The sequence below is a fragment of the Rousettus aegyptiacus genome, unplaced genomic scaffold, assembly GCF_014176215.1.
Source record: "Rousettus aegyptiacus isolate mRouAeg1 unplaced genomic scaffold, mRouAeg1.p scaffold_m13_p_2, whole genome shotgun sequence".
Lineage (NCBI taxonomy): Eukaryota > Metazoa > Chordata > Mammalia > Chiroptera > Pteropodidae > Rousettus > Rousettus aegyptiacus.
Genome location: NW_023416295.1, coordinates 162,332,328 through 162,356,993, shown reverse-complemented (window position 1 = coordinate 162,356,993; position 24,666 = coordinate 162,332,328). Strand labels below are relative to the sequence as shown.

General features: G+C 34.2%; 2 protein-coding genes across 5 annotated transcripts in view; one reads left to right on the top strand and one right to left on the bottom strand.

Moving 5' to 3' along the window:
* Nucleotides 1-23,742, bottom strand: part of LOC107501164 (PARP1 binding protein) — a 45,319-nt gene extending 21,577 nt beyond the window's left edge. For 3 of the 4 annotated variants that reach the window (XM_016127052.2, XM_016127053.2, XM_016127054.2), the window contains exons 1-6: nucleotides 23,662-23,742; nucleotides 21,030-21,185; nucleotides 11,981-12,214; nucleotides 7,873-7,980; nucleotides 4,108-4,278; nucleotides 2,874-3,028 (exon numbers count right to left, since the gene is read on the bottom strand). In XM_016127052.2, the coding sequence (XP_015982538.2) occupies nucleotides 2,874-3,028; nucleotides 4,108-4,278; nucleotides 7,873-7,980; nucleotides 11,981-12,214; nucleotides 21,030-21,182 (821 nt within the window). In that variant the 5' untranslated portion in view covers nucleotides 21,183-21,185; nucleotides 23,662-23,742. The remainder of the gene's footprint in view (nucleotides 1-2,873; nucleotides 3,029-4,107; nucleotides 4,279-7,872; nucleotides 7,981-11,980; nucleotides 12,215-21,029; nucleotides 21,186-23,661) is intronic. The other variant, XM_036237364.1, reaches the window with a different exon arrangement.
* Nucleotides 23,743-23,753: 11 nt separating this feature from the next.
* The window catches only part of NUP37 (nucleoporin 37), a 39,030-nt gene continuing 38,117 nt past the window's right edge, over nucleotides 23,754-24,666 (top strand). Inside the window, exon 1 of the mRNA XM_016127073.2 lies at nucleotides 23,754-23,887. The gene's annotated coding sequence lies outside the window, so the exon portion shown is untranslated. The remainder of the gene's footprint in view (nucleotides 23,888-24,666) is intronic.

Sequence of the window (24,666 nt, the reverse complement as noted above, 5' to 3'; positions counted from 1 at the left end):
AGTGTCTTCCCTAGAACACAAAGTAATTATTCATTATAACTAAACAGAATATCCAAAATAACTGGCTGATAACTTACTGAAGATTTTAAGAATTTATATAAAGAACCTAACTCTATTCTCTCACCTTAGATGCCTCTAAAACGTACTTCTACCCTGCTGCACAAATGTGCATGTACCAATATACTTCTACTTTGTTCATAACTTACCCCAACCAGAAATTCCTCCAGAGGGAATGTAATTTTAACAAATTACATTCAGTTGAACATATCCATTTATCTACTCCTTCCCCAAAAATCCCACTAAAGTGACAAAAAGGTGAAAGTTTTTTAGATCTATTAAAAAAAAGAGAGAATGAGAGAGGAGACAATAGCCAATGATAGCAGAAACAATACTATGAAAGTATGGAAAGATGAAAAGTAGATGGACAAGTGGTGACTGACTACCCAGAACAGAGAAAGCTTAAAACTAAGTCACTGCTAAAAGAGATACCAGTAAAAAACAACCTATGATATTCTCAGAAATTAGAGGAAATATTAAAGACTATGGTAAAAGTGGGGTTGAAAAATCTACATAATGAACACTTAGACCCCCTAACCATCCTTTCCTCTTCTGACTAGTCAAGCTAGCACACTTCTCTCACCTCAGTATGGAAAGTAGGTTCACTCTGAAGAAACTACGCCAGAGAAGCTCCAGACCTAGAGACACCAAGGACTGAAAACAGAGGTTTTGAGTAAAAGGTTACATGCTGAACTAGAAGACTCACATCAACCTACATCCCAGAATATTGCAACCTACAACCTCAAATCCCAGAATATTGCTAGCCAGACTTACAGCTTTCAGAAAGAGACTAAAGGATACCTCCTCTGTAGACATTTTTGGGAAAGTCTCCCCAAAAAGACCTATGATTACTGATATTTGGAGAATCACCAACCTAACAGCCACTGACTACCAAGATATAATGAAGTCCAGTGTTCAGGACTGCTAATCACCTTTATAGGGCCTTGTTCTTAAATATGAAAGGACAATCCAGAATTACCATACATTTTAGGAATACCTCTAATACGAAAGAGACTAAAACAAACAAAAACACTCAATGTAGATAGAACAAAGATCATCAAGAAGTAGATAATCTTAAAAATTAAAGATAATAATCTTAAATAAACAAAACATGGTAGGATCACCTAATTAAACATGAAAGTAAAATAAAGATATTTGTCTCCCATTTACTTTTTCTCAGAAAGCTACATGAGAAAAATAAGGGGTACACCAATCAAAAATAAAGTCATGAGATCCAGAATACAAGGCACAGACAAAGAAAATTCATAAGGTGCTGATGAAGCTTCATTGTTGTCACTCTGAAACAGGCTTAGCGAGCAAAAGTACAGACTGAATGAAGAAGACAGAGGACTCTCCAAAAAGAATGTCTTCAAGGGCAAAAATCAGAATATATGAATGACCTAATATTAAGAGGAAATTATATGGATTTGTTGACAAGCTTCATAAAGAAGCGATGATAAAAATTTATAAAGAATAAAGTAGATAATTATTAACTCTAGAAAAAAGTAAAAATTTATACAAAAAATAAATATAATCACAGTATATCATATAGCTTAGCTATGGGCAATATTTATAGAGTCACAATAATATAACCTAATGATTTAACCTGAAATTATCATATGACTATATTAGAAGGATAAAGGAAGAAAAGTATGTGTCTGTGTCTATTGACTAATGAAATATACATATATCGCACTTTGCTAAAAACAAACTTTTTAAAAATTAACTAACTCAGAAAAAATGGCCAGCCAGTGTATTACCTAGGAGTCCATAAGATGTCACTGATACTGACTACAAGTCATATTCAAAACCTTCTTCCAAATTTATTTCCTTGTAATGAATATCCATATAAAAAGATAGGGCACAATTCAGAATAAAATCCTGGAAAATATTCTTCTTGAAAAATTTCCATCTTGAGATGGAAAGAAGTTTCATGTAATAAGATGTAGCAATTAAGAAAATGGGTTCCGGGGTCAGAACTGGCTGAGTTCAGATCCCAGCTCTGCGACTTACTAACAGTGAGACGAGGGTAAATTACTTAATCCCAGTGCTTCAGTGTCTTCCTCTCTAAATTGGGTGTCTATATAGTAAAGCTGTTGTAATAAATGATAATCCCCATAAAGATTGTAATACAGTGTCTGGCACATAATAAGTGTTCAATAAATTCCAGTTATTTTATTAGTACTATGCAATGGCACACCAACCAAATTGATAGTGATCTACCACAATTGCTAGAATACAAAACTTATTTTGGCCCCCTAAATTAATCTAATAATCACACACTATCCAATATACCTATATTATAATTATCACATTAAAAAAAAAATCTCTTACTTCCAAAATCATATAAACCCAAATTCCAGATGAATCAAAGATTTGTGCATAATGAGAAAAAAAAAAAAACCCTAGCAAAAAATAGAACAGAGAATTCATAAGATCTTCATCAATTTCCTTACTCACTTTTGATATGCATTTCCTTTATTGCTAAATAAAAAGTTTAAAGAAATTACCTATTAGGTCATTTCAGTCTTTAAAAAACTGTTTCTTCTAGATAAAGGTAAATGGTAAACCTTCTCTAATCAAATTTAATTTGAACTCGTCTTTTGACTCTAGCAAAAATTTGCAATCACAGAGAGGCAGAAATTTAGGGGAAATGGTCATATGATTATATTTTATTCATCTACATATTTTTTTTTTTCCCTACTGTTTGGTTGATGACTGGTCATTTCAATAGCTCTTACATTCGTACCTCAGATTCTGTGAAGTTTTAAAGATAGATTAATTACACACATTTGTAAATTATAAAAAGTCATTACCTTGGATTTGATATTTCTCCAAGAATCTCATCTAATTTGTCAATGAAATTAATAAAATTAGACAATCCTTTTACATGTGTCCTTAAAGGATCAGATGGTGATGGTGCATATCCTTTACCTCCCAGCTCTATTGTTCTAATAAATGATGTGGCCACCTATGAATTAAAACAGATGATTTAGTTATGATTAATAATTTAGTAAGTTAAAACTATAATTTACTTTATTAAGTTACATGCATTTATATAATTCTGAGTATACAAGTGAAGCACTTTTATGACTCATGTCACACTCTGATTCAGAAGCAAATAATCAAAGAAACAGGTGCCATGCCGAATTCATGCCAGCAAGGGTGAATGGCAACACAGAGAGAAACCCAGAAGCCGAGTTAGGAGACAAATTAAGGCCAAGATATGTTCATAAAAGTATGTCATTGACTCTAAAGAATTAATTTATAAACGTATTCTTATATAGATTGACTACTGGCTACTGGAACGGTTACATGGAACAAAGGGTTTTCAGTGTCAACTGTGTCGATTTAGTCAAGGTTGGGCAATTAATTAAACTCTTCCAAACAGTAGTTTCTTTATTTGTAAAATAAAAATTTAACCCAGATGAAGACTAAGTCTCATCTAGTTTCACATCCTCAGATTATCTGATCACATGCAATTCAAAAGGCCTTACCTTTACAATGATAAAAATACATATATCATGGCTATATATTAAAAGCATCTCCATCAAAAATGAAATATTCTAAAGCAGTATTTTCCAAAGTGCATCTTAAGAAAGACAAATTCTATGAAATTTCAATCATTTGAGGAAAACTTTCATGGTCAAATAACTTAGGAAATAACAGATTAAATAACAAGGTTAATTTAATATTTCTTTATGGCAGGATTTCTCGGAGCTTATGATATACGAACATGAATTTATGTATATCTAATAAGGGTATCTACTGTTTCCAAACATTTTGCCTTTGGAAAGATTTATTTAAGAAGTGTTTAAAAGGGGCTTTTTGCCTTTGGCTAGCACTCTACAGCATACATGTAGGAAAAAACTGCTTTAGAGAAATTCTCCCTTACCAAATTTGAAGGATATAGTAAAAACTAAAAATCCTGTGGATTTTCAAATACATTAAGTAACAATTTAAGGTTACAAAAAATCTACAGTAAGGTATATGATCCAATGTTCAAAGAGTCTTTATTTTAAAATTCTTGAAAATGTAACATATTCATACCAAAAAGATAGACATCTGTTTCTCTCGAGCAGCATGTTTCAAATCAGTGAAGGCTTCTCTTCCAAGTCCTCTATCAGGAATATTGAGAATATGAGCCAGAGCCAAGTCATTCTTCGAATTCACTAGCAGGTTTAAATATGAGCAGATAATTTTCTTTGCTAGTAACTTCACCTATACAATAAAAGTTATTTTCTTTATTGAAGTTGTTCTAAATCCATAATTTTTTATATGTAGTAAAAATATTTACAATTATTCTGTAACAGTATCTCACTCAGATCTTTGGGGAAAAGAATTACCAAATAAACCAAAAGTTTGAGTTGGACAATTAACATATCCTTGCTCATGAAACCAACTTGCCACGATGAAAAGCTATGAGTAAATACCAACTATCACAATTATTAAAAATTGGTTCTTAGAAAATGATATTAAAGATAACAGTCCAAAGTCTCCATTTTGGGTGAGGCCTAATCCCATTCCCCTGTATACATATGCCACTAAACAAAGCCCCCTGAAGTCTAGGGCATGGGCCAATGGGCACTATTTAGTCCTATACATATGTCCCTTACAGGAATATGTATAAGGGCAGAATTAAATAATTAAATTGGGGAGAATTATTAAGATACTGACTTTGACAATACCAAATAACCAACTAAGGATTAAAATGAAGAGAGTCAACCAAATGCTAACAAAATAGTTGATGTTGACAGTAACTAGCCTAAAACAGAGCTATAGATTGTTCACGCACAAGATAAATATTTGAGAGAACTTGATATAAACATCGGTTCTTTTGTACACAGTCAAATAAAGCTAATAAAGAGAGTTAAAAAGGTAGCAAGAAAAAATTACAAGTTATTAGGAAGTTTCATAGGTAATTATTAAGGAAGTCTCAAGCTCATATACAGCTTAAAAGCATTTTTAAAAATAGCATGCTTTTGATTTATTTAAATTTTATGTGAAAAACAATTCTTGAAACATGAGTCAATTTTAAAAAGCCTCATTGGACAGGAAAAGGTTGCCTGAAATATAGACTTAAAATATAATTTAAGCAAAATTGAGTAAAAGAATTTTAAATATTAACTCAATGGAAATTTTTTTCTCAAATATTAAATATAATAGCATTTATTACCTTTGCAGGGTGGCTCCCTAATTCCCCAATATAAAGTGACCATCTATTCACATACTCCCTTTCTTATCACCCTGTTTTATAAATCGGCATAGCAGCCAATTATAATTCTCTGCATAGACTGGCCCTTTTAGATATTTCAAAATTGAAACTATTGATAAAAACTTATGTGGAATCAAATAAGTGCTCATATGTTTTTATCGTATTGCCTTAAAAAGTACTCTAAGGTACACTAATTTAAAATCATCTTTAAGATCTGTCCTAAAGTTTTATAAACTAAGGTATAGCATAATTTTCTGCTTATATTTCAAATGTCCTTTTATCTTTACTTTTATAGTAAAGCACAATACTTCATGTGAATCTATAATATGAAGATTTCTATTTTAACTTTACAGTGCAATACTATCTGAAACATCTCTCTTCTTTATCCCTTTGATATTTAGGAAGAGTAACACAATCTGCCAAAAAAAATCAAGGCAGAGAAATAGTGATATTCATTCTCACTGTAATCAGAAACATTTTTACTTGTTCTACAGTTAATTTTATAAAACTACATTTAGTTTCATTATGCTTCTATCACAAGATAATGAGGATTTATCAGTATGTACATATCTGATCCTTACTGCATACAAAACAAGGTCTTAAATCTCCCACATCTACCCTTTGCTCTTTAAGGATGGCAAATTTTGTCCTTTTGATGCTAGGCAAACATCAGGGAAAAACATCTTGGAGTCCTTACAGTTAGAGGGTTTCTTTTAACCATGGCTGCAATTGGAAATCTATCCCTATCATTATGGTCAGATAACATGGCAGTTATGGTTTCTCTGCTCTTGTATTTGCAAGTGGGTTTTAAAGAGGCTCTCTGGAAAAGCATTCCACATAAATACAGTTATGATGTCCAGAAGCAAGGGCCTAAATTGAAAAAATCCACAAGATTGAAGCTTTTACCAAGATACCAAAAATAAAGATAGTGTTCTGTTTATTTGTTTAATAAACTGATTCTATCCATACCACAGGGTATTTGCAATGTTTGTTTAGAAGTTGAACAATTTTATTGAAGCTTTCTGACAATTCCAAGTTTCTTTTCCTATCCTTTAATTATTACTGAAGTGCAGATATTCAATCTCAGTTTGAAATCAGTTTTTCTAAATTAAGATTAACAATTTATACAAGTATTTTTTACTTTCTTTGCCAACGCATAATTACATTTAATGACAAAAAAAATTGGACTAGAATATATACTGGTAGAATTTTTTAGTTAACTGATGATTTTCTTTTAGGGCCTTTATTCTATTTTTCTTCATTACTCCAGAATTTCTAAAGCAACAGTTTAGTACCTTAGGAAAAATAAAATGAAGTAAAATAAAATAAGGAAACAAAAATATTGTTTCTCAAAGTCATTCTGATCATCTACTTGAGGACTCTGGTGTAGCATTAGTAAGCACATTTGGTGATAAAAATATATCTTTGCAGAACTACGGCCCAAAAAGTTACTTTGGAATTTTAGAAATAATATATTGCCTTCCAAAAATACTTTGTAAAAAGAAAAATTAGAAGTCTGCAAGTAAAAGAAAAATGGCTGAGAGGATGGCTGCTACTTTAATAGTCCTCATAAAATCTAATCCATCAGCTAACTAGTAGCTAAAATTTTCCTAGAGAATACAATCCAAGAAGACAAAAGATAAAAAGCAGAGGATTAACACAATGAAACTATCATTTTTTTAAATGAGGAAACTATATACTTATAATAAAGACCCATAGGTTTCTATTTACTAAATCTTTTTTCATGGGCATACCTTTAAGATAATGTTTTATATCTGTAAGCCAAAATTCTACAAGCTTAGGTAACTTTACATGTAGAAATTAGTTCATTTCTCTTAATTAAAAGGCACAATAACAATTATTGTTTCTACTCTGTAGAGCTTGTAAGACAGATCAAAAAAAGAGATGTGTAAACTATCTACCCTCTTGATGTATGAATGTGCTCCTCAATGTACTGAGAAAAGACATGTTTTGTCAAGATATGGGGCAGGAGAAAAAAATAAGAATATTAAAAAAACAAAAGAAAGTTACATTGTTGCTGATGTGTGCTATGTAGTTAGGCCTATGATGACTGCATCTGTACTGAATATGTATATATCTTTTTCTTGTTATTGTTCCCTAAACAATACAGTATAACGACTATTTACACAGCATTTACATTGATTAGGGATTACAGGTAATCTAGACATGACAAAGTATACAGGATGATGTGTGTAGGTAATTTGCAAATACAATACCATTTAATATAAGGGACTTAAGCATCCGTGAATTCTGGTATCTGAGGTGGGTCCTGGAACCAATCCCACAGTTACCAAGGGACACTAGACAAAGATTCAAAGAACTCTGGCAATCTGGACCTTCAGCTAATTTTCTGATATTGAGAGTGATACGTTTTTCCACAGCGACTGTTACGTTGGCCTAAAACCATGAAGTAACTCTCACCAGTCTCCAATATATTACTCTTTTCAAATACAGTTTTATTTAAACAAATTAAAAGTTTTTTTTGAATTAAAAAAATAGTAACTGTAAGGTGGGATCAAATTCACAGAGGTTCAAAGGGGATCACATCCTGCTTTAACTTATTCACAACTTATGATTACCTTTTCATTATCCCGGTTGTGTTTACCCATCGGTGATGTCGGTACATAAAGATCAGTTTCATCATCTATTGCATACTGTTTGCCACACAGAAAATCCCGTAGTTGACTCTGTGGGAAATACAGGGTATTACTAATAAAATGCTACGTCAATTATAACAACTATTTCACACCTAGCTTTACGCAGTGTCACCGATGCCTCAGTGTACACTGTGTTACCTGACTTTTGTTGGCAGTCAACAATAGGTAGACATGGAAGTTAAACTTCCTAACAAAAAAGCTTCAGTCTGTTTCCAGCAGCACCTGTATTCATAGAGTTTTACAAGTTTAGAGTTAAAAGATAACTTTAGAAATTTAATCTGAGCCTTTTATTTTTATAAAAGAAAAAAATTAAAGACTAAAAGTCTAACCTAAGGCCCACAATAAATGCTTCGTTTTGAAATATAAGTAAATCTAGCGTCCAATACAGCACAATATTTCAAATGAAAGTTTCCATGAAAAAAATAATTTATAAGGAGATATTTGCTTTCATCCTGCCATACTACTCAATATCTCCATATTATTTCACTTATTCTAAGGAATTCCTGATGAGTAAACCTGGAGCAAAGGTACAAACTGAATTAACAAAACCTAATAAGATTGCAAACCACTTTTCTTCTCAGATATTGAAAAGTTGTAACTAAAATAGCTCACCAATATATTTCTTAAAAAGTAGTAGCATGTACCATAATTCCATTGATAGAGCTCATCATAAAAGAAAAGAACTAGAAAGCCTAGGATTTGATAAGTTGCTACTCATTCTATTTTTATCCTATTATTAACTTGGAAAATGTACCATATTTTTCCATTCCATTAATGGTTATCTTCACTTTCTCTGCACTCAGTTCAGATCCATATTTCTCTATTATTTTAAAGTGATAATACCCACTACTTACCCCCAACAAACTACAATGTTTAGCAGTTTTAATTCTAAACTAATATTAGAATTTCCTTTAGTGTAAGCCTTCCATTTTTGCACACATATTCCAGTCTATCCATATCATTTTAACTACATACACACACACTTCAAGTTTTACTGTTCACTACCATCGTTCCCTAGGTAGATTAACTGTTCCAGTTCATCTGTTTAGTTATTATGGTCTTTGGAAAGGTAAATTCTTCACGTGAGGTGTGAAGATGACATTCTTAAAATCTTTGCATATCTTCACAAATCCCTCCCTTAACTTGGCTGGTAAATGATATCTTGGTATCTGTTCCTTTTTCTCCTCCGTGGGCTCTTACCATTTGCATGTTAAATCCTATAGATCCAAACTCCAAGTTTCTTAACTTTTCCTTCATGATTTCTTTATATTTTTTTCTCTGTGCTTTAAATATTAATTGTACTTGATTTCCAGGATACTAATTTGGGTCTGAACTGATCTATTGCATTGGGAAACTTTTCTTTCTCTTCTTTCTTTTTAACATCTAGAAAGTCTTATGTTTGGGTGTACCCTGGGATCTCCTTGAGTATTTATTTGTTGTTGTCATTCCCCTCCAGCAGCTCTATTTTGTTGGGTATGTGTGTTCTCAGTTGACTCATTGTTCTCTGGCTGCTGGAATTCCTTAAGTGGCTGTTGCTTTTTTTCACTGGCTCTTTGGGGCTAAGTCTGACTATATAGGTACCTTAAGTTATGCAAGTTGACATGTTCTCTGCTCATTATGGAGCAGCAATGGAGAAATAAACAGATTGCCAGTCACCTGCTTAAGCTAAGGAAAAATTGTCTTGTGGTCTCTCAAGCTTCACCAACAGTCAGCCCATCCATCCAGCTACTTGTTGGATTCTGGAGAGTTAGGGAATCATGACACTCTCGCGGAGTTTTTTTTTTTTTTTTTACCTCCCCTAGAGAGTTCCCAGATCTCTGACAGCTGCTAAGCTCTTCTTAGGATCTACCATTTCTGCTCCTTAGCCCAGGTCTCTGATGCTGTCCACCAGATAACTGCTCAGTTCAAAGCAAGTTCTGTACTAATGCTCTCTACTTTGACTCGTTATAATCTGAGGCCTTATATGCTCCCAGGTGCCCATGGGCCCTGCATCCATGTCCCTCAGGAAAGGGATTATAAAGTAGAAAATAAAGGACAAAGAAACATTATTCAAATTATCATGTTCCTGGAGTAGCCCTGTCTTACCTTTATCTTAATTCCTCATAATTCCTGCCTTATTTAGGCTACACTAAATAAGAAATGAACAAACCTTATCAGGATTATGAAATTTCAGGATCCTGAAATTCAGAATTGTTTGGAATATTCTGATATATATCTTTAAAGACACTTTTGGCATTAGAACTTAATGTAAGGGTATGTTTTCCTGCTCATTTTTTCCTCACTGGAAATTTCCCTAGGGCAAACCTAAGTATCAGAGATCAAGTTGTTGGTCTTCCTAGGTATAAATACAGAAAACGTTCTACTTCGTATACTACCATCTCAGTAGCTCCCACTTCATTCCTGATGTCCTGGAGAGGAGACATGTTGATATTTGGAGACACAGAACTCCCTCAAATGTAGACCCTTGACCCTTATATATCTCACACTTTAAATTGGTTCAGTAAAAGGAAGTGACTTATTAGAGGACTTAGGGCAAAGGATAAGATGAAAATAATGTGTCCAAAGACCTCAGGCGGATTATATTCTCATTGGCTTCCCAAAAGATCTTTGTTGGTCCTACAATCCAATACTTATGTTTGATTAGCCTAAATTAACTGTAAAAAACCATTTTTACAAACAAGCAAAAAATATATAGCTAGAGAGGAATAAAAATAACTATCCTTACTCACAAGTTCTTTACTGTACTGTGGGTGCACATGGATGGTGTCTGTATGTAAATAAATGCATGCATGTTTTGAGAAAGTTACAACAGGACAAAGATTTTCATCATAGCTCAATGAGGCAAAGATAGCAGACTGCCCACCAATATCCATTCTCCCCTTCTTCCTTACTAACAGAGTTTTTCTTATTATTCTGGCAAGTTACTACCCAGAATAAACACCATATTCTCCATCCTCCCTAGCTTCCTCATGTGGCCATGTGACTAAGCTTTGGGCAATGAGATAGAAGAAAAAGAGCTATGTTTCTTCAAAAGCAGAGTGCTGGGCTCTCTTACTACTTCCTGTTGCATGGAATGCTGATACGATGTCTGGAGCTGTAATAGCTATCTTGGACTACAAATAATCTTGAGGGTAGAGGTCAAGAAGTAAGATGGGAGAATGAAATGACAGAAAAGTCTTAGGTAACTGATAACTATGGAGCTATCACATCAGTCTTGGATACTTAACCTTTAGACATCTTTTTGTAAAAAAGTGAAATAAACTTCCATTTTCTTAAACCACTGTCATTGTGGAGATTTCTATTATAAGCAGCCAAATCACTATTTCCATGTATCAGAGAAAAGTATTTATAAAATACGTAATATCTTAGAAAATACAGTAAGCATTTTCTTCTAATTATAGCTACAATTATTTAGTTATTATCATTATTTAATTACTTGATTGACACTCAGTAAATGTTAAGATAAAGAAAAATATTTTCAACACTATAAAACAAACTAGATATAACCAAATATATTCTAAAACAGTTTAATTCTGATGTACACAAAACCAAACAGCAAGGGTTGCTATTCCATTAATTTTAAAATTTATACACCATAAAAAAAGAATGAAAATATATGTGTAAAAAAAAAAATGTATATTATCTCATGTATATTGTATCATGTTAGCCTCACAAAATGATACTCCTATCTCAGTAAAATATTATTATCAATCCATAGAAAGAGTCATAACAACCATTTATACAACATATTCCAGATGAAGACATGTACATCAAACAAAGAGAGCAAAACAGAAAAGCTATCTTTGACTTAATTCAAAAAAGAAATCATGCATTTGGGACTGATTTCTTTGTTAAAAAAAAAAATTTACCACTAAAATATTTCTTTCAAGTAATGACTAGCTTTCAGGTAGCTAAGTTTTCCATTCTTAATACTATCAAGTTAATATAAAAGCTTGATATCATAGTTTAAAATAAAAATAAATCTTGCCATATTTTAATTTAAAATAGAATTGTTTAAAAAAATACTTACAGGGGATACGTTGGCATTATTTTCACAATTAGAAGTCAAAACACTACATTTCTTATAAACATCGATAAGATCTAACATATTACTATTCTTTAAAAAACCATCGTAAGTCCTCCTAATGTCCTCATAATGGTCAATCGTTCCCATATTTTCAACTGGTAGGTTCAATTTCTCATGTACTAAGTATTTCCAGGTCAATAAGACATCACTGAGAGAGGCTGTAAATTCTCCACCATGCTGAAAGAGACAATGCCAAAAATAAAGAGATAAAGTTGGGTGCCAGAATATTAATTAACTTATAATCGGGATAGGAAGTACAAACTGAATTTTGTTATAGAAAAGTCTACATTGAATTTTTGAGGATTTGAAAAGAACACCCAAGTTGAGTTGTGAAATAATTTTAAAACCAGATAGAAAAGAAAGATTTTGATGATTTTATAAAATATGAACAACTATGACAAGTTTGTCCAGGACAAAATTGGCAGATAGTCATTGTCTGTTACCTGAGCCTCACTAAATTCCTTCCACCCGAAGTAGGGGAAATGTGTAGGCACTGAGTTGAATTTAAATACTACTGATTAGAGAAACATTTGATTCTATTAATATTTAGTTCTTTCAGCTGATGTATTTTTAATCTCTTATTTAAAACTGTCAATGCCATAGTGGATTCCCACATACCACATATCCTAAGGATTAGTCTTAAAACATGATCATAAATTTAAATTTTTTAAAATTGTTTTATTTCATTATTCTTCCAGGGAAAGCAAAATATCTCTACTAAAACCTTGAATCAGAGATGAATTTTGATTCTTCTCTGCTCAGGGACACACTATACTGTAGTAAACAATTGCTAAAAAGCCATAGTTAGGTTTCTTACTATATGTTGTCAGTTGTTACTAATCAAGCAAAATTGTTCTTTTTGTCTCTTTAATATCAATATGATAAATTATTTCAGTGAATATTTTTAAGGTGTTTATTTTTTAATTGACTGAATTCTGCTCCCACTTTATATACCAAATATTAATAATGGTGCCCTCCAAAAATGGCCAACCCTAATTCCATAAAAAATTCAAACTTCCCCTTTTCAATGTTGTATATGAGTAACGAATATTTTTAAGTATCCCTGTGTGATTTTGTGAAATCTATCAATGTCGCTCTCTTCCACAGTTAAGCTCTGTTAATATGATAGCAGTTTCTGGTAACACCTAGATCTTTCCAATAATTGCATTTAAATATGGGTGGGTATTGCAATAGAACTATAATTCACTGGAACTAAATTGTAATATCGTATTTAGCTAATAAAAAATAACAAAAATCAAACAGAATCAAATAATATAGTATTATCTCTACATATCTGACTCTTTCAAAATATATTTTTATATCTTTTATAAAGATCAGCCAGATATCTAGTTACTATCCAAATTTAAGACAAAGTATACAAACTGCCTTAAAATAATTAACTCTTTACTCATATATACAAAGGCAACTAAGAAAATTATCCATATTGTCCACAGAATAGGAACCTGTTACATCACATCTGTAACTCTCAAAACTTGGATCCATAATCTAAAATCTAATTTCTCAGTACTGAATCATAAATTATATACTTCCCAATCCCATAAAAGTGACATACTACAAAATCTCCAAGTGGCACTTAAGTCAAATAAATTGAGCTCCTTAAGAGTTTCAAAACTAAATTGTTTTATCTCCAAAATTCCTAAAACTATTTTGGCATAACATCATTCATGTTAAAAATAAATTAAGATTTTGCTTAATTAAGTAAATGTACAATCTATTCTCATTCTGTTGACTATAACTAGTTAAAGTAAAATTATGCAAGTCCTTGATCTTGTCAGAAAAGGTTCTGACTAGGTTAACAGTGTTTATACTGGGATTGGAAAAAATATTTTAAATCCAAATAAAAATGCGCTCTAGATATCATTTTTCATGATCAGGTACCCACCATGATAGCATATTCTATTATTCAAACCAGTAACAACTGATTGAGAGTCTGTGGTCAAATCAGAAAATGTTTTCCTAGGAAAACATGCCAGCTGGCTAATTTTTTGAAGGAGGTTCAAAATGTTCAATGCTTTCATTCTTTGATGGATATAGCAAGGATTGTATTTCACGAGAATAAAATGAGAAAAAACAAGAGTTACACTTTTTAGAGCACTTTTACTTCACATATTTATCAAAGTTATTTATAATTATTCAAAATTTTAAATAAACTTTACATTTTTAACTAGAATTTTAACAAAAGGGAAAGGGTAGTCTACATCTGAGCATTAATTGCCTGTGTGAACTTGAATAAGATACTGAAATGCCCCTGAGTCAGCTTCTCTGGTTATAAAATGAGATTGTACAGATTAAATCACACCTGATAAATGGTAGATAATCAAAAATATCAGTTTCCTTTCTCTTCCTATTAAAAGTAAAATAATTTTAGTTTGTTTGCTGGGGGAGGGCTGGAAGATAAATGTAATAAATTTTTTTGATTAAATAAACAATTTTATTAAAATTAATTTCAACTTTTTTTTAAAATGTAATATATTGTAAAAATTGTTTCCCGTTATGTCATTGTTAGGTCATTTTCAAATCTGACAGTCAACCACGGGTCCTGTGATTGCTTTCCAATAAGTGATAAAATTAATATCTTTCTCTGTTTCATCCAATGGGACATCTATAATGTTCTTAAGGCTTTTTAGGTGAAAAGTATAACATAATTGCCAGAGTCTATCTATGAAGCCAATTCCAAAGAAAGGAAAGGCAACCTAATGAAGTCATATATACTTACTATATAATGAGGTCAATGGAATTTATATAGATTAAATCTTCAACCATATAAAACTGCCAAACAGGTGTCATATGATTTAAGCAAAAAAATCTTGCTCCTCTGAAAACACACAAAAAACCTATAACTCGAAAATTATTTTAATGTTCTTTTTCTTTTCCCCACTAAAGCATATATGCCAATAGACAGACTAACAATTCTAAGTATTCAAAAGTTTTACTGCAGTCAAATGCATTTGTAAGGACTATTTAGGGACTCATGTTCTCAACCTTCAGGGAATTAAAACCCTAAATAGATGGCTAACATGGGATGAAAAACATAGGTGAAGGATATATACAACCAACTCCACTGTTTTATTACTATATGCTACTTATGAATGCACCTGCAGGCATATGTGTAATGTTGTTTCATACTGCTGAGTGATTTGGCAGTCTGGGCACAGTGGGAAATGCCTAAGCCAACTCTGTACGTGGAGAGTTAAATTAAAACCCCACTGCACATGTGCGTACACCTACACAAACTGTGAAAAACTCAATTGCAATTCACCACTCCTCCTTTCCTTCCCAGAGTCTGAACTTTCACAGTGAATATAGTGAATTAGCAAGTAGAAAATTAACAAGTAAAAAGAGATCCTGAGTGAATGCTACATACACAAGCCCTGAAGAAAACTGACTTGGATTGAATATTTCAATATGTCAAAATTTTTACAATGATAACGAAAATTTTTTCAGGATATATTTTACTTAGCTTGTTGATATATTTATTCTTTAATTATTCATAAACAAGTAAATAAACAATAGGAGGTGATTTAAACATGCTCTATTTGATTCCAGAATAACGGCACTCAATCACTAAACAACAGTGATTCTTAATAATTGCCTCAATTTCTCTCCCTCCTTATTTCCTAGTATATGGTCGCCAAGGTTTAATCTTCAGCCAGCCCTTTCCATTTATACAATATCTCCAGAATCCATTACCTACCTTAATGCCATTTCTTCAGATTATTAAATAAAGACAGATGTTTAAAAATGCTCCAGCAGTTAATATTGTCAAGACTTAGATAAGGATTGTAATGTGGAGCAAAGGAAAAACACTTTAACATGACCCTTATATAAGGTCTAGCTTCAGTGATGAAGTGAATAATGATAGATACCACTGAGAATAAGAATCTGAAAAGGAAGGTAAATTGAGGGAGCAAACAATGTGGCCCATTTTTAAAAAGTGATGCAGAAACATCAATAGGACATCAAACTAAAATGTGAGTACTTGATCATACCAAAGCAAGACTTAGTAGAGAGGTCTGGCATATAAATACAACATGGTAAAAACAACATAAGGAAAGCATATCCAGTGAAATTGGGTAAAATGGAGCAAAATGGAAGATATCAATAAAGTGTACATACAACAAAGAGAGTATCTAAAATACAAAAAGAACTCTTTCAAAGAGTAAGAAAGAATGAGACACAAGCAACTCAACAGTAAAATAAGCAAAGGATATATAGACAGTTTAAGAAGAGGACACCTAAATGGTAAAATAAGCATTTTTAAAGATGCTTAAATGCTCTGGTTATCAGAAAAATTTAAATGAAGTACCAATTTTTTTTCTAATGAAGTCTGATGACATATAAAATGGACAGAGATAAGAAAATGGTATTCTCCTATCCTGTTGACACAAATGTAAATTCCAATAGCCAGTTGAAGAGAAGTATGGTAGAATCAAGTCAAATTACAGATGTATCTGTCATATGACCTGCTGGATATGGGGCCTAAAGAACCTCTGGATCAGTGTACAGACATCTCATTTCAATGCAGAAATGTTTGCAATACCCAAAACTGAATCCAAAATCCAAAAATGAATAAAATGTATCAATCATACAAAAGATGACTGTTAAAATGAATAAAATAAATCAATTTTTTTCTGTCTACAACTACCTGAAGAGGTCTTGAAAATAATGTTGGATGATAAAGACAAGATGCAGAAAGAATGTATAAAGAATATATACCATCTGCTGTAATTCTATAATAGACATTAACATGTGTGTCTGGATATGCAGAGACACCCTTCCTGGTATAAAATACCTAAAACTGCAGGGGGAAAAAAGGAAAAGTATGACTAGAATTGTCCATAAAAAAAATAAAAATTACAAAAGGTCAAAAACAGTAACAAGCACCAACATAGAGAGGTAAGCAAATGGTGGGCCTCTGTTTTACTGGTGTCTGCTACTCCCTGGCACTCAAGAAAACCTGATTTTTCTGAACCTGAGCACAAAGTTCAAGAGACAAAGCTGAGCACAAGAAAGGCAGGAAGCTGGATCAGAGACCCTCCCTGCCTACCCTGCCATATAAAGCCAAAGCCCCCTAAGGACAACTCTGTTAACATGTCCACTAGAAAAAAGAATCTGCCCGGCAGATTTCAGTGTTCAGAGACACTTGCCTGTGAAGAGATTTTTGAAGTAGCCTCAGTAGTACACTTACCTCTCTGGGTAGCCTTCATTTAGATTTTTGCCTAATATCTCACTTTGGCCGAGACAGAGAACAGCAGTCATCTGCTTTGGCAGAAAACTGGACATCTGTTCCCTGGAGAGGGTAAAACAACAGTATCTGGACTAAAGAGTGCAGTTGAGAAAAGTATACAAATGAAAACCATAAGAATCACATGACAGTTTATATTCTAAATTCTGACACCCCTTTCAGGCTCCCAACACATTGGCAGCTCAACTTTACACCATTCATGCAGGAAGAAATAAGACTCTTTTCTAAGGAAACAGTTCCAAGAGACTTCCTAAAGATATCAGCATCGAAGTCCCCCCTCCCCCAACCAAAGGCCGGGCAGATCAGGTAGGAGAGCGGTAACGCTGCACACAGAGCTGCCAATAGCGTGCTAGTGCTCCACTTATATATAAGTAGATGGCCAAGGATCATCACGTAAGAAAGTTTCTAATAAGAAGAAAGGAAATCCTTCCCAAATAAAACTAACAAAAACAAGGAACTTACAGGAAACAGATTATGCAAGAAGAAAACCTCAATAAAATAATCTCAAAGGAGAAAATATAATACCCTTGAAGCAAGAACAGTATATTTTAAAATAGAAATAACAACAAAAAAGAGCTTTTGGAAATAATTAGGATGACAGCAGAAAATCCAATAATTATCAAACTAAAAAACTATTAAATATTGAATATCTTATTGAATATTGGTTGGAAGTAAAACAGGGTGAATGAATAAAGTGATAAATATGCACAATTGAATATTAGTCACTGCTAAAAAGAAATGAGCTATCAAACCATAAAAAGATATGGTGGACCTTAAATACGTATTACTAAGTGGAAGAAGCCAATCTGAAAAGGCTACATCCTATATGATTCCAACCACATGACACTTTGAAAAAGGCAAAACTACAGTGACAGTAAAAATATCAGTCGTTGCCAAGAGTTGGAGAGACGGAGGATGAATATGTAGACCACAGAGGATTTTTAGACAGTGAAACTATTCTGTGTGATACTATAATAGCGATTACATGTCATTATACATTTGTCAAAACTCACAGAATGTACACCAAGAGTGTTTAGGGATAAAGACTCAACGGTTCATACAGAGTAATAAAAACAACATGTATGTATGTATGTATATGTGTGTGTGTTTATGTGTACAATATATTCATATGCCTACTTTATACATTTACATACATATAAAATATCAAACATTCATTCAAGATATACATTCAAAACATAAAAAGAATTATTGCATATGTGGCAAAATGTTAATAATTGGTGAATCTAAGTGAAGAGCACATATGAGTTCGGTGTACTATTCTTGTAACTTTTCTAGAAGTTTTAATATTTTTTCAAAATAAAATGTCAAAAGAGTGCTACTTCCTTTTTCAACAAACCTAAATAAAATTGATTTTTAACAATGACTATGATTAAAACTAAGGAACAAACAAATTGGACATGTAACCACCACCACCACTGATCACCCCTTCAACTACACTGGCCCTTTTGCATTTTCCCAAACTCTATTTCCAGTCTCCCACCACAGGGCCTCTGCATAAGCTGTTTTTCCATCCATATCCTGCCCCTGATTCCTTTGCCTAGTTAACCCCTCTCCTTCCTTTAGTGCTCATATAGATCTAAGCAAGGTCAACTCCCTGGTCCCATAGCATCATATGCTTCTTCTTCCCACAGCTATAATTTTGCATTTATTTGTATTATTTTCTACTTAACGTCTGCTATGCAACAAGCTTAAGGAACCATGTCTGGTTTTGCTCACCATTTTAACTCCAACACTTATCACAATGCCTGGTGGCACACAAAAGCTTGAAAAAAAAAAGAAAGAAAAAAAGAAAGAAAGAAAGGAAAGGAAGGAAAGGAAGGGAAGGGAAGGGAAGGGAAGGGAAGGGAAGGGAAGGGAAGGGAAGGGAAGGGAAGGGAAGGGAAGGGAAGGGAAGGGAATAGAGGAAAAAGGAAGGGAGGGAGGGAGGGAGGGAGGGAGGGAGGGAGGGAGAAAGGAAGGAAGGAAGGAAGGAAGGAAGGAAGGAAGGAAGGAAGGAAGGAAGGAAGGAAGGAAGGAAAATAAATCTGTGGAAGGGAAAAAGAAAGGGAAGAAATTAACATTTATATAAATAGCTGTATTTGGCCTCCTTGCTATTCCTTGAACCTACCAGGCCTATTCCCACCTCAGGGCCCTCGCATCTACTATTCCCTGTGCCCAGTAGTCCCTTCCCACCTAAATCCCCATGACTAGCTCCTTCTTCCCCTCTTTCGAATCTTTGCTCAAACAGCAACTTCTAGATGAGGCTTTCTTTGATCACCCTATCTTAAATTGCAAGAAGTCCTCCATATACTCTTCAGTTAGATCTGTTTTGTTCTCTGTAGCACTTACTATGACTTAAAACACTAAATATCTTATTTATTAGAGTACTAGCTATTCTCTTGAATAAAAGATTAATTCCATAAGAGCAAGGATTTCCTTCAGTGCTATATTCCTAATGCTTAGAATAATGTCTAGCACATAGTAAAAACTCAATGTATATTTATTGAAAGAATGACTAGTAAAAAATTTTGTCAAAATTTTTCTACGTTCAAAAGTTCTTAATATAGATTGTTTTAAATAGGCAAAACTGCCAATTATCCAGGCATAGGAAAGATGATCTCTTGTTTTGAGATAACATAATTACTAATTTTTAGGCGTGAAAATATTCCTTTTTCAAAATGATGGTTCCAGTAATTATATTTTCTTAATGGCCTTATTTGTCAACAGGAGAAATGTTCAAATCTGTTAATATCCTTTCTCTTTTTTTTTTTTGAAAATTTTACTGGTATATGAAATCTAAAATTCTAGGAACTACTCAGACAGGATTAAAATAATTCATCAGAATGTCACTTCACTATCTAGCCCAGCAGACCCATGGAAACCAATTCCACACTTTAAAAATCTTCTTCTCTAATCAAGACAGTCTCCTTACCATCTTCAAACCATCATGAATCTCATCTCCCTGGATGCTTCTTCTAAACTTTCCCCTCCTTTTATCCCTTCTTTAAACCTTTCTCATCCAAAGACTTCCCTTCCCTTCCCTTAAGTATACTATTTAAAAGTCAGGAAGTCTTCCATTGCCACTCAGCCTACTTTAATCCTTCTCTTACCTGAACAGGGTAGAGTTCATTCCAAAGATCAGTTTGGCCCAAGCCAACTGTGTAACAATCACTCTGGAGATATTAAATGAAAGCAATTTCCAGTGTCCCAGTGCATTTTAAGAAAATCAGAATTTCCAAGATTGAGGGACAGAAGCCAATATATTTTAAAAGCCCTTCCAAATGATTCTGATTCATAGCCTGGCCTCGGAACAATTAATCTAAACTACAGACTCTTTAATTAGTCATAAAATATTTTGATTCTATTTAAGGAAACATTATTTTCGTGTGCCTTCTATAATTTTTTAGAGAAAAAAAGGAAGTCATAATATAAAAATAATTTTTAACCATATCATAATAGTTGCATGTTTATCTGAAGACTTCAAGTTAACCATCAAATGTGCATGTCCTATGTTGAAATATACATATGAAGACCTTAATTTTTAAACAAATCATTTCAAATCCAATAGTAATTTTTGACACAGATGTGCAGAAGCATTTGTGTAAACAGTACTCTGGTATTATCATAGGAGGAAATCTATTGAAAAGAAATTAACGAAGTTTATTCAATTGGGCAGCAACCAAAATTCACTTAAAACAAAAGTTAACCTGTATTTAGTCCACTAACCTGTTTGTTATTCTCTGCCATGGAAAGCTGCAACGCCAAGAGCATGGAGTCTGCACCGCATACAGTAGTTCTCTCAGAGTCACAAAGAGTGTGCCAATTCCTTCTGAACTCTTTAATCATATCCAAAACAGACTTCTGATTAAACACAGCCATCCTCTTAAAGTAAGACAGAATGCAATGTTAAAAAACTTTATTTTATGTGGAAATTAATATTTAACATATGTAAGCAAGCAGAGTTAGAGAAAAATAAGTAATGAATGAGAGGTCACTTCATATTTACTAAGATTACTTTCAATTAAATTTAGGAAAACAGAATAAAACAATTTCTTCCCAATCATATTTTCCTTTCCTTTAGTCTTCTTAAGTCAAATCTTTTGAAACAACAAAATTCAACCTTCAATCTGAAAATTCATACAAAACAGATACACCAATTCCATGAACTTATAATTAAAGACACAGACATAGCTAATTAAAGCTGTATTTAGAAATATTTGTTCTGAGATAGGTGGGAGTAACTATGGTAGATTGCGGCAGCGTGGGGAAGCCAATTTCCTTCCATTCTTATGTTGTTCCAAAAGAGATGGTCCATTTTTCTACCCCTTTGAATCTGAGTTGGCCTTGTAACTTAAGTTGGCCAATAGAAAGTGGCAAGAATGACATCGTGGGAGTTCCAGGCCTAGAGCTGCTATTCACTGAAAGTCATGCTTACAAGGTTGGCACTTGGCTGGCATCTGGAAACTTAGATTTCAGGTGGGTTTCCAGTAAGATGGGCTCACTGTGTCTAAGTTGTTTGCACAAACAATAGAGTTTATGCTGAACACATGCTTTTCTCCTCAGTCTGGAAATTTTGGAATAAAGACAGAGGATGCCTACATGTTCAGTCTCCAGCAAATATTCTGGGCGCTGAATCTCTAAAAGTTTCCCTGGCAGACAACATTTTACACGTTGTCACAACTCGTTGATAAGCATGTCCTGTGTGACTCCACTAAGAGGACCTTTGGAAGCTTGTGCCTGGTCTCCCCTAGACTTTTCCCCATGCACTTGCTCCCTTTGCTTATTTTGCTTAGTATCTCTTTGCTGTTAGAAATTATAGCTGTGAGTACAACTATATGCTGAGTCCTCTAAGTTCCCTCAGCAAATGATCCAACCAGAAGGTAGTCCGGGAGGCCCTCTGACATAAATAAAACCTTGAGACATTACCTCTTACTCTCAGATTGCCATATGAAAACATCCAAGCTAGCCTGCTGGAGAGGTCATATGAAGTAAAATCAAGGTGCTCCAACTGACAACCAATACCATTTCACAGACGTGCCAGTGACACTATCTTAAGACTATCTAGCCCCAATCGACCTGCCAGATCAACTGCAGCCACATGAACTGAGCGATCCCAGGAAAGGCCAGCAGAACCACCTACTTGAGTCCAGCCCAAACTGCTGATACACAGAACCATAAGCAAATATGTTGTTTTAATGCCACTAAGTTTTGGAGTGGTTTGTTACACAGCAATAGATAACCAACACAACATCTAATTTAGGAGGTTTCTTAGTAACAAATACTTTTCAAAAGCTTCATATTTACTACTTCATTCAATCTTCACAAGAGTCCAATGAGGAAAGTCTATTATTATCCTTATTTTACATCGGAAAAAAGTGATAGCCCATGTCACTCAGCTAGCAAATGGTCAAACAGACCTAAACCCAAGATGCCTAACTCCATAAGCTGTGCTCTTAAATCACTATATTATAAAACTTATCCTAACAGACAAAAAGATTTCAAAATAACTGGAGATAGTTCTAATGTTTTACATACCCGAGCCTATGTAAGGCAGCCAATTCCTTTCTCTGAGTTTATAGACGCATCTGCTAAAAAGTTGTGTTTTTTCTTACCCTAGTCTCCAACATATTCACATACCATTATCTTATTTGAGGTATTGTACTGTACACATTCTGTTTACTTACTATGATCTTCTTCTTTCTTTAATGGCATAAACAAAATCTCAGATATTTCCTGTGCAGCTGGGTTTATACGATCAAGAAAATGGGCATATGCCATTTATAAAATAATTATATACAAATCAGTGATTCGACTTAAAGATACAGGTATAAGACTGTAAGGTAAAGTTAGCTGTATGCCCTTCAGTAATTAAAATCTCTGATGAGCATATATTTCTTCATCTGTAAAACGGGGAGGATATCTCCTACCTTATAAAATTATGAGACGTTGCCGAGACAATAACCCACCTAGTGCCAAGCATTTAGTAGGTGCTCAATAGAAAACGACAGTCACTGCTATCATTGTCAGAATGCAGGCCCAAAACGTCCCTTCCTAGGATTCAATACGGAGAGCGAATGTACTGGAATTGGCGTCTTCGTATGTTTTGGGACTAAAAAACCTGGTTTAGTGCCTAAATAATGAACCTAAGTAGGTCCCTATGGGCTTCAGCCTCTCAGCTCCACCCATTACTAGATACTGTGAACTCTGTTCAACACCCCCAGATTGGTCAGGCTCTACAGCGAAGCCACTGCACAAATAATGCCCTAATTGGTCATACAGCAGTTGGCTGTCACCGAAATTCTCGCGACTTGAATCAACACGAAGTGTGACAGGCGGGTTAAGAAGACGTGAGACTCACCTGGCTTGGAGAATACCCCGGTGATGCACATTCAACTGAAGTAAGGTCCCACCCAACTGCAGTCTCTTTGCTGTTCAAGCCGTTTCCGGTTACATTTTAAATCTCGCGGGAGGGCCTGGGAGCCAATCGCCGCTCCCGCCCTCTGACTCGGAAGCAGAATCGACGCGAGCCACGGCATCCTCCCACCGAGATCAGCTCTCTTCTGACCGCTTCTCGGCGGCCTCCGGTGCGTATCACCGAGCCCTGGGGACTGCACCGCTTTGCTACTGACCACCCCGCGCTCCCCGGGCAGTTTCCACCCGTATTTTCTTCGATCTTGGCTGGGGGAGGCGGTAGTGGGGTCTCGCGGGGCCTGCCAGACACGGAGAGGTTTCGGATATCTTTGCAGGAACTTCTCTTATTCTCTCCCTCTTCTACCCTTCCAATTTTGGAAAGACCAGCCCTGCCCACCCTGTACTATTAGACCCTGATGAAGTAGTGAGAACGAGCACTACTTTAATAAAAATAGGAACCGAGGATCTTAACCTCGAATCTTTTGCACTTCCCACACCGCTGTGCACCTGAGGGCATCTCACCTGCTAGTCACACTTAACAAATGTTCAGTCCAGGATGTCCACTTGTTAAGGTTACTAGTGTATAGGTTCCCTGAGGATGGACTCATCTCATTTGATTCGTAGTTAAATACTCATCAAGTACTTGACATGTTTGTTACTGAGCCCGACTATTTTCAGGACAACTTCTGCATCCTATTAAAACAAGAACAACAAAAGCTCTAAGTCTCATCTAGGAATGTTACTTCCAGACTGCACACCAGGCCATGACAGGTTATTTGAAGTTTTGTGCCTGGTTTTATATCACTTTTTGACACTCCTTGTAGGTCCTGTATTTCCTATCTGCTTATAGCACTTTTCACACTGAACCATTGACTATACCTAGATTGTGAGCTCTTTCAAGGCTGAGAGCTCTTATTTGTCTTCTCTAGCACTGGTGGCCAACACCTAATAA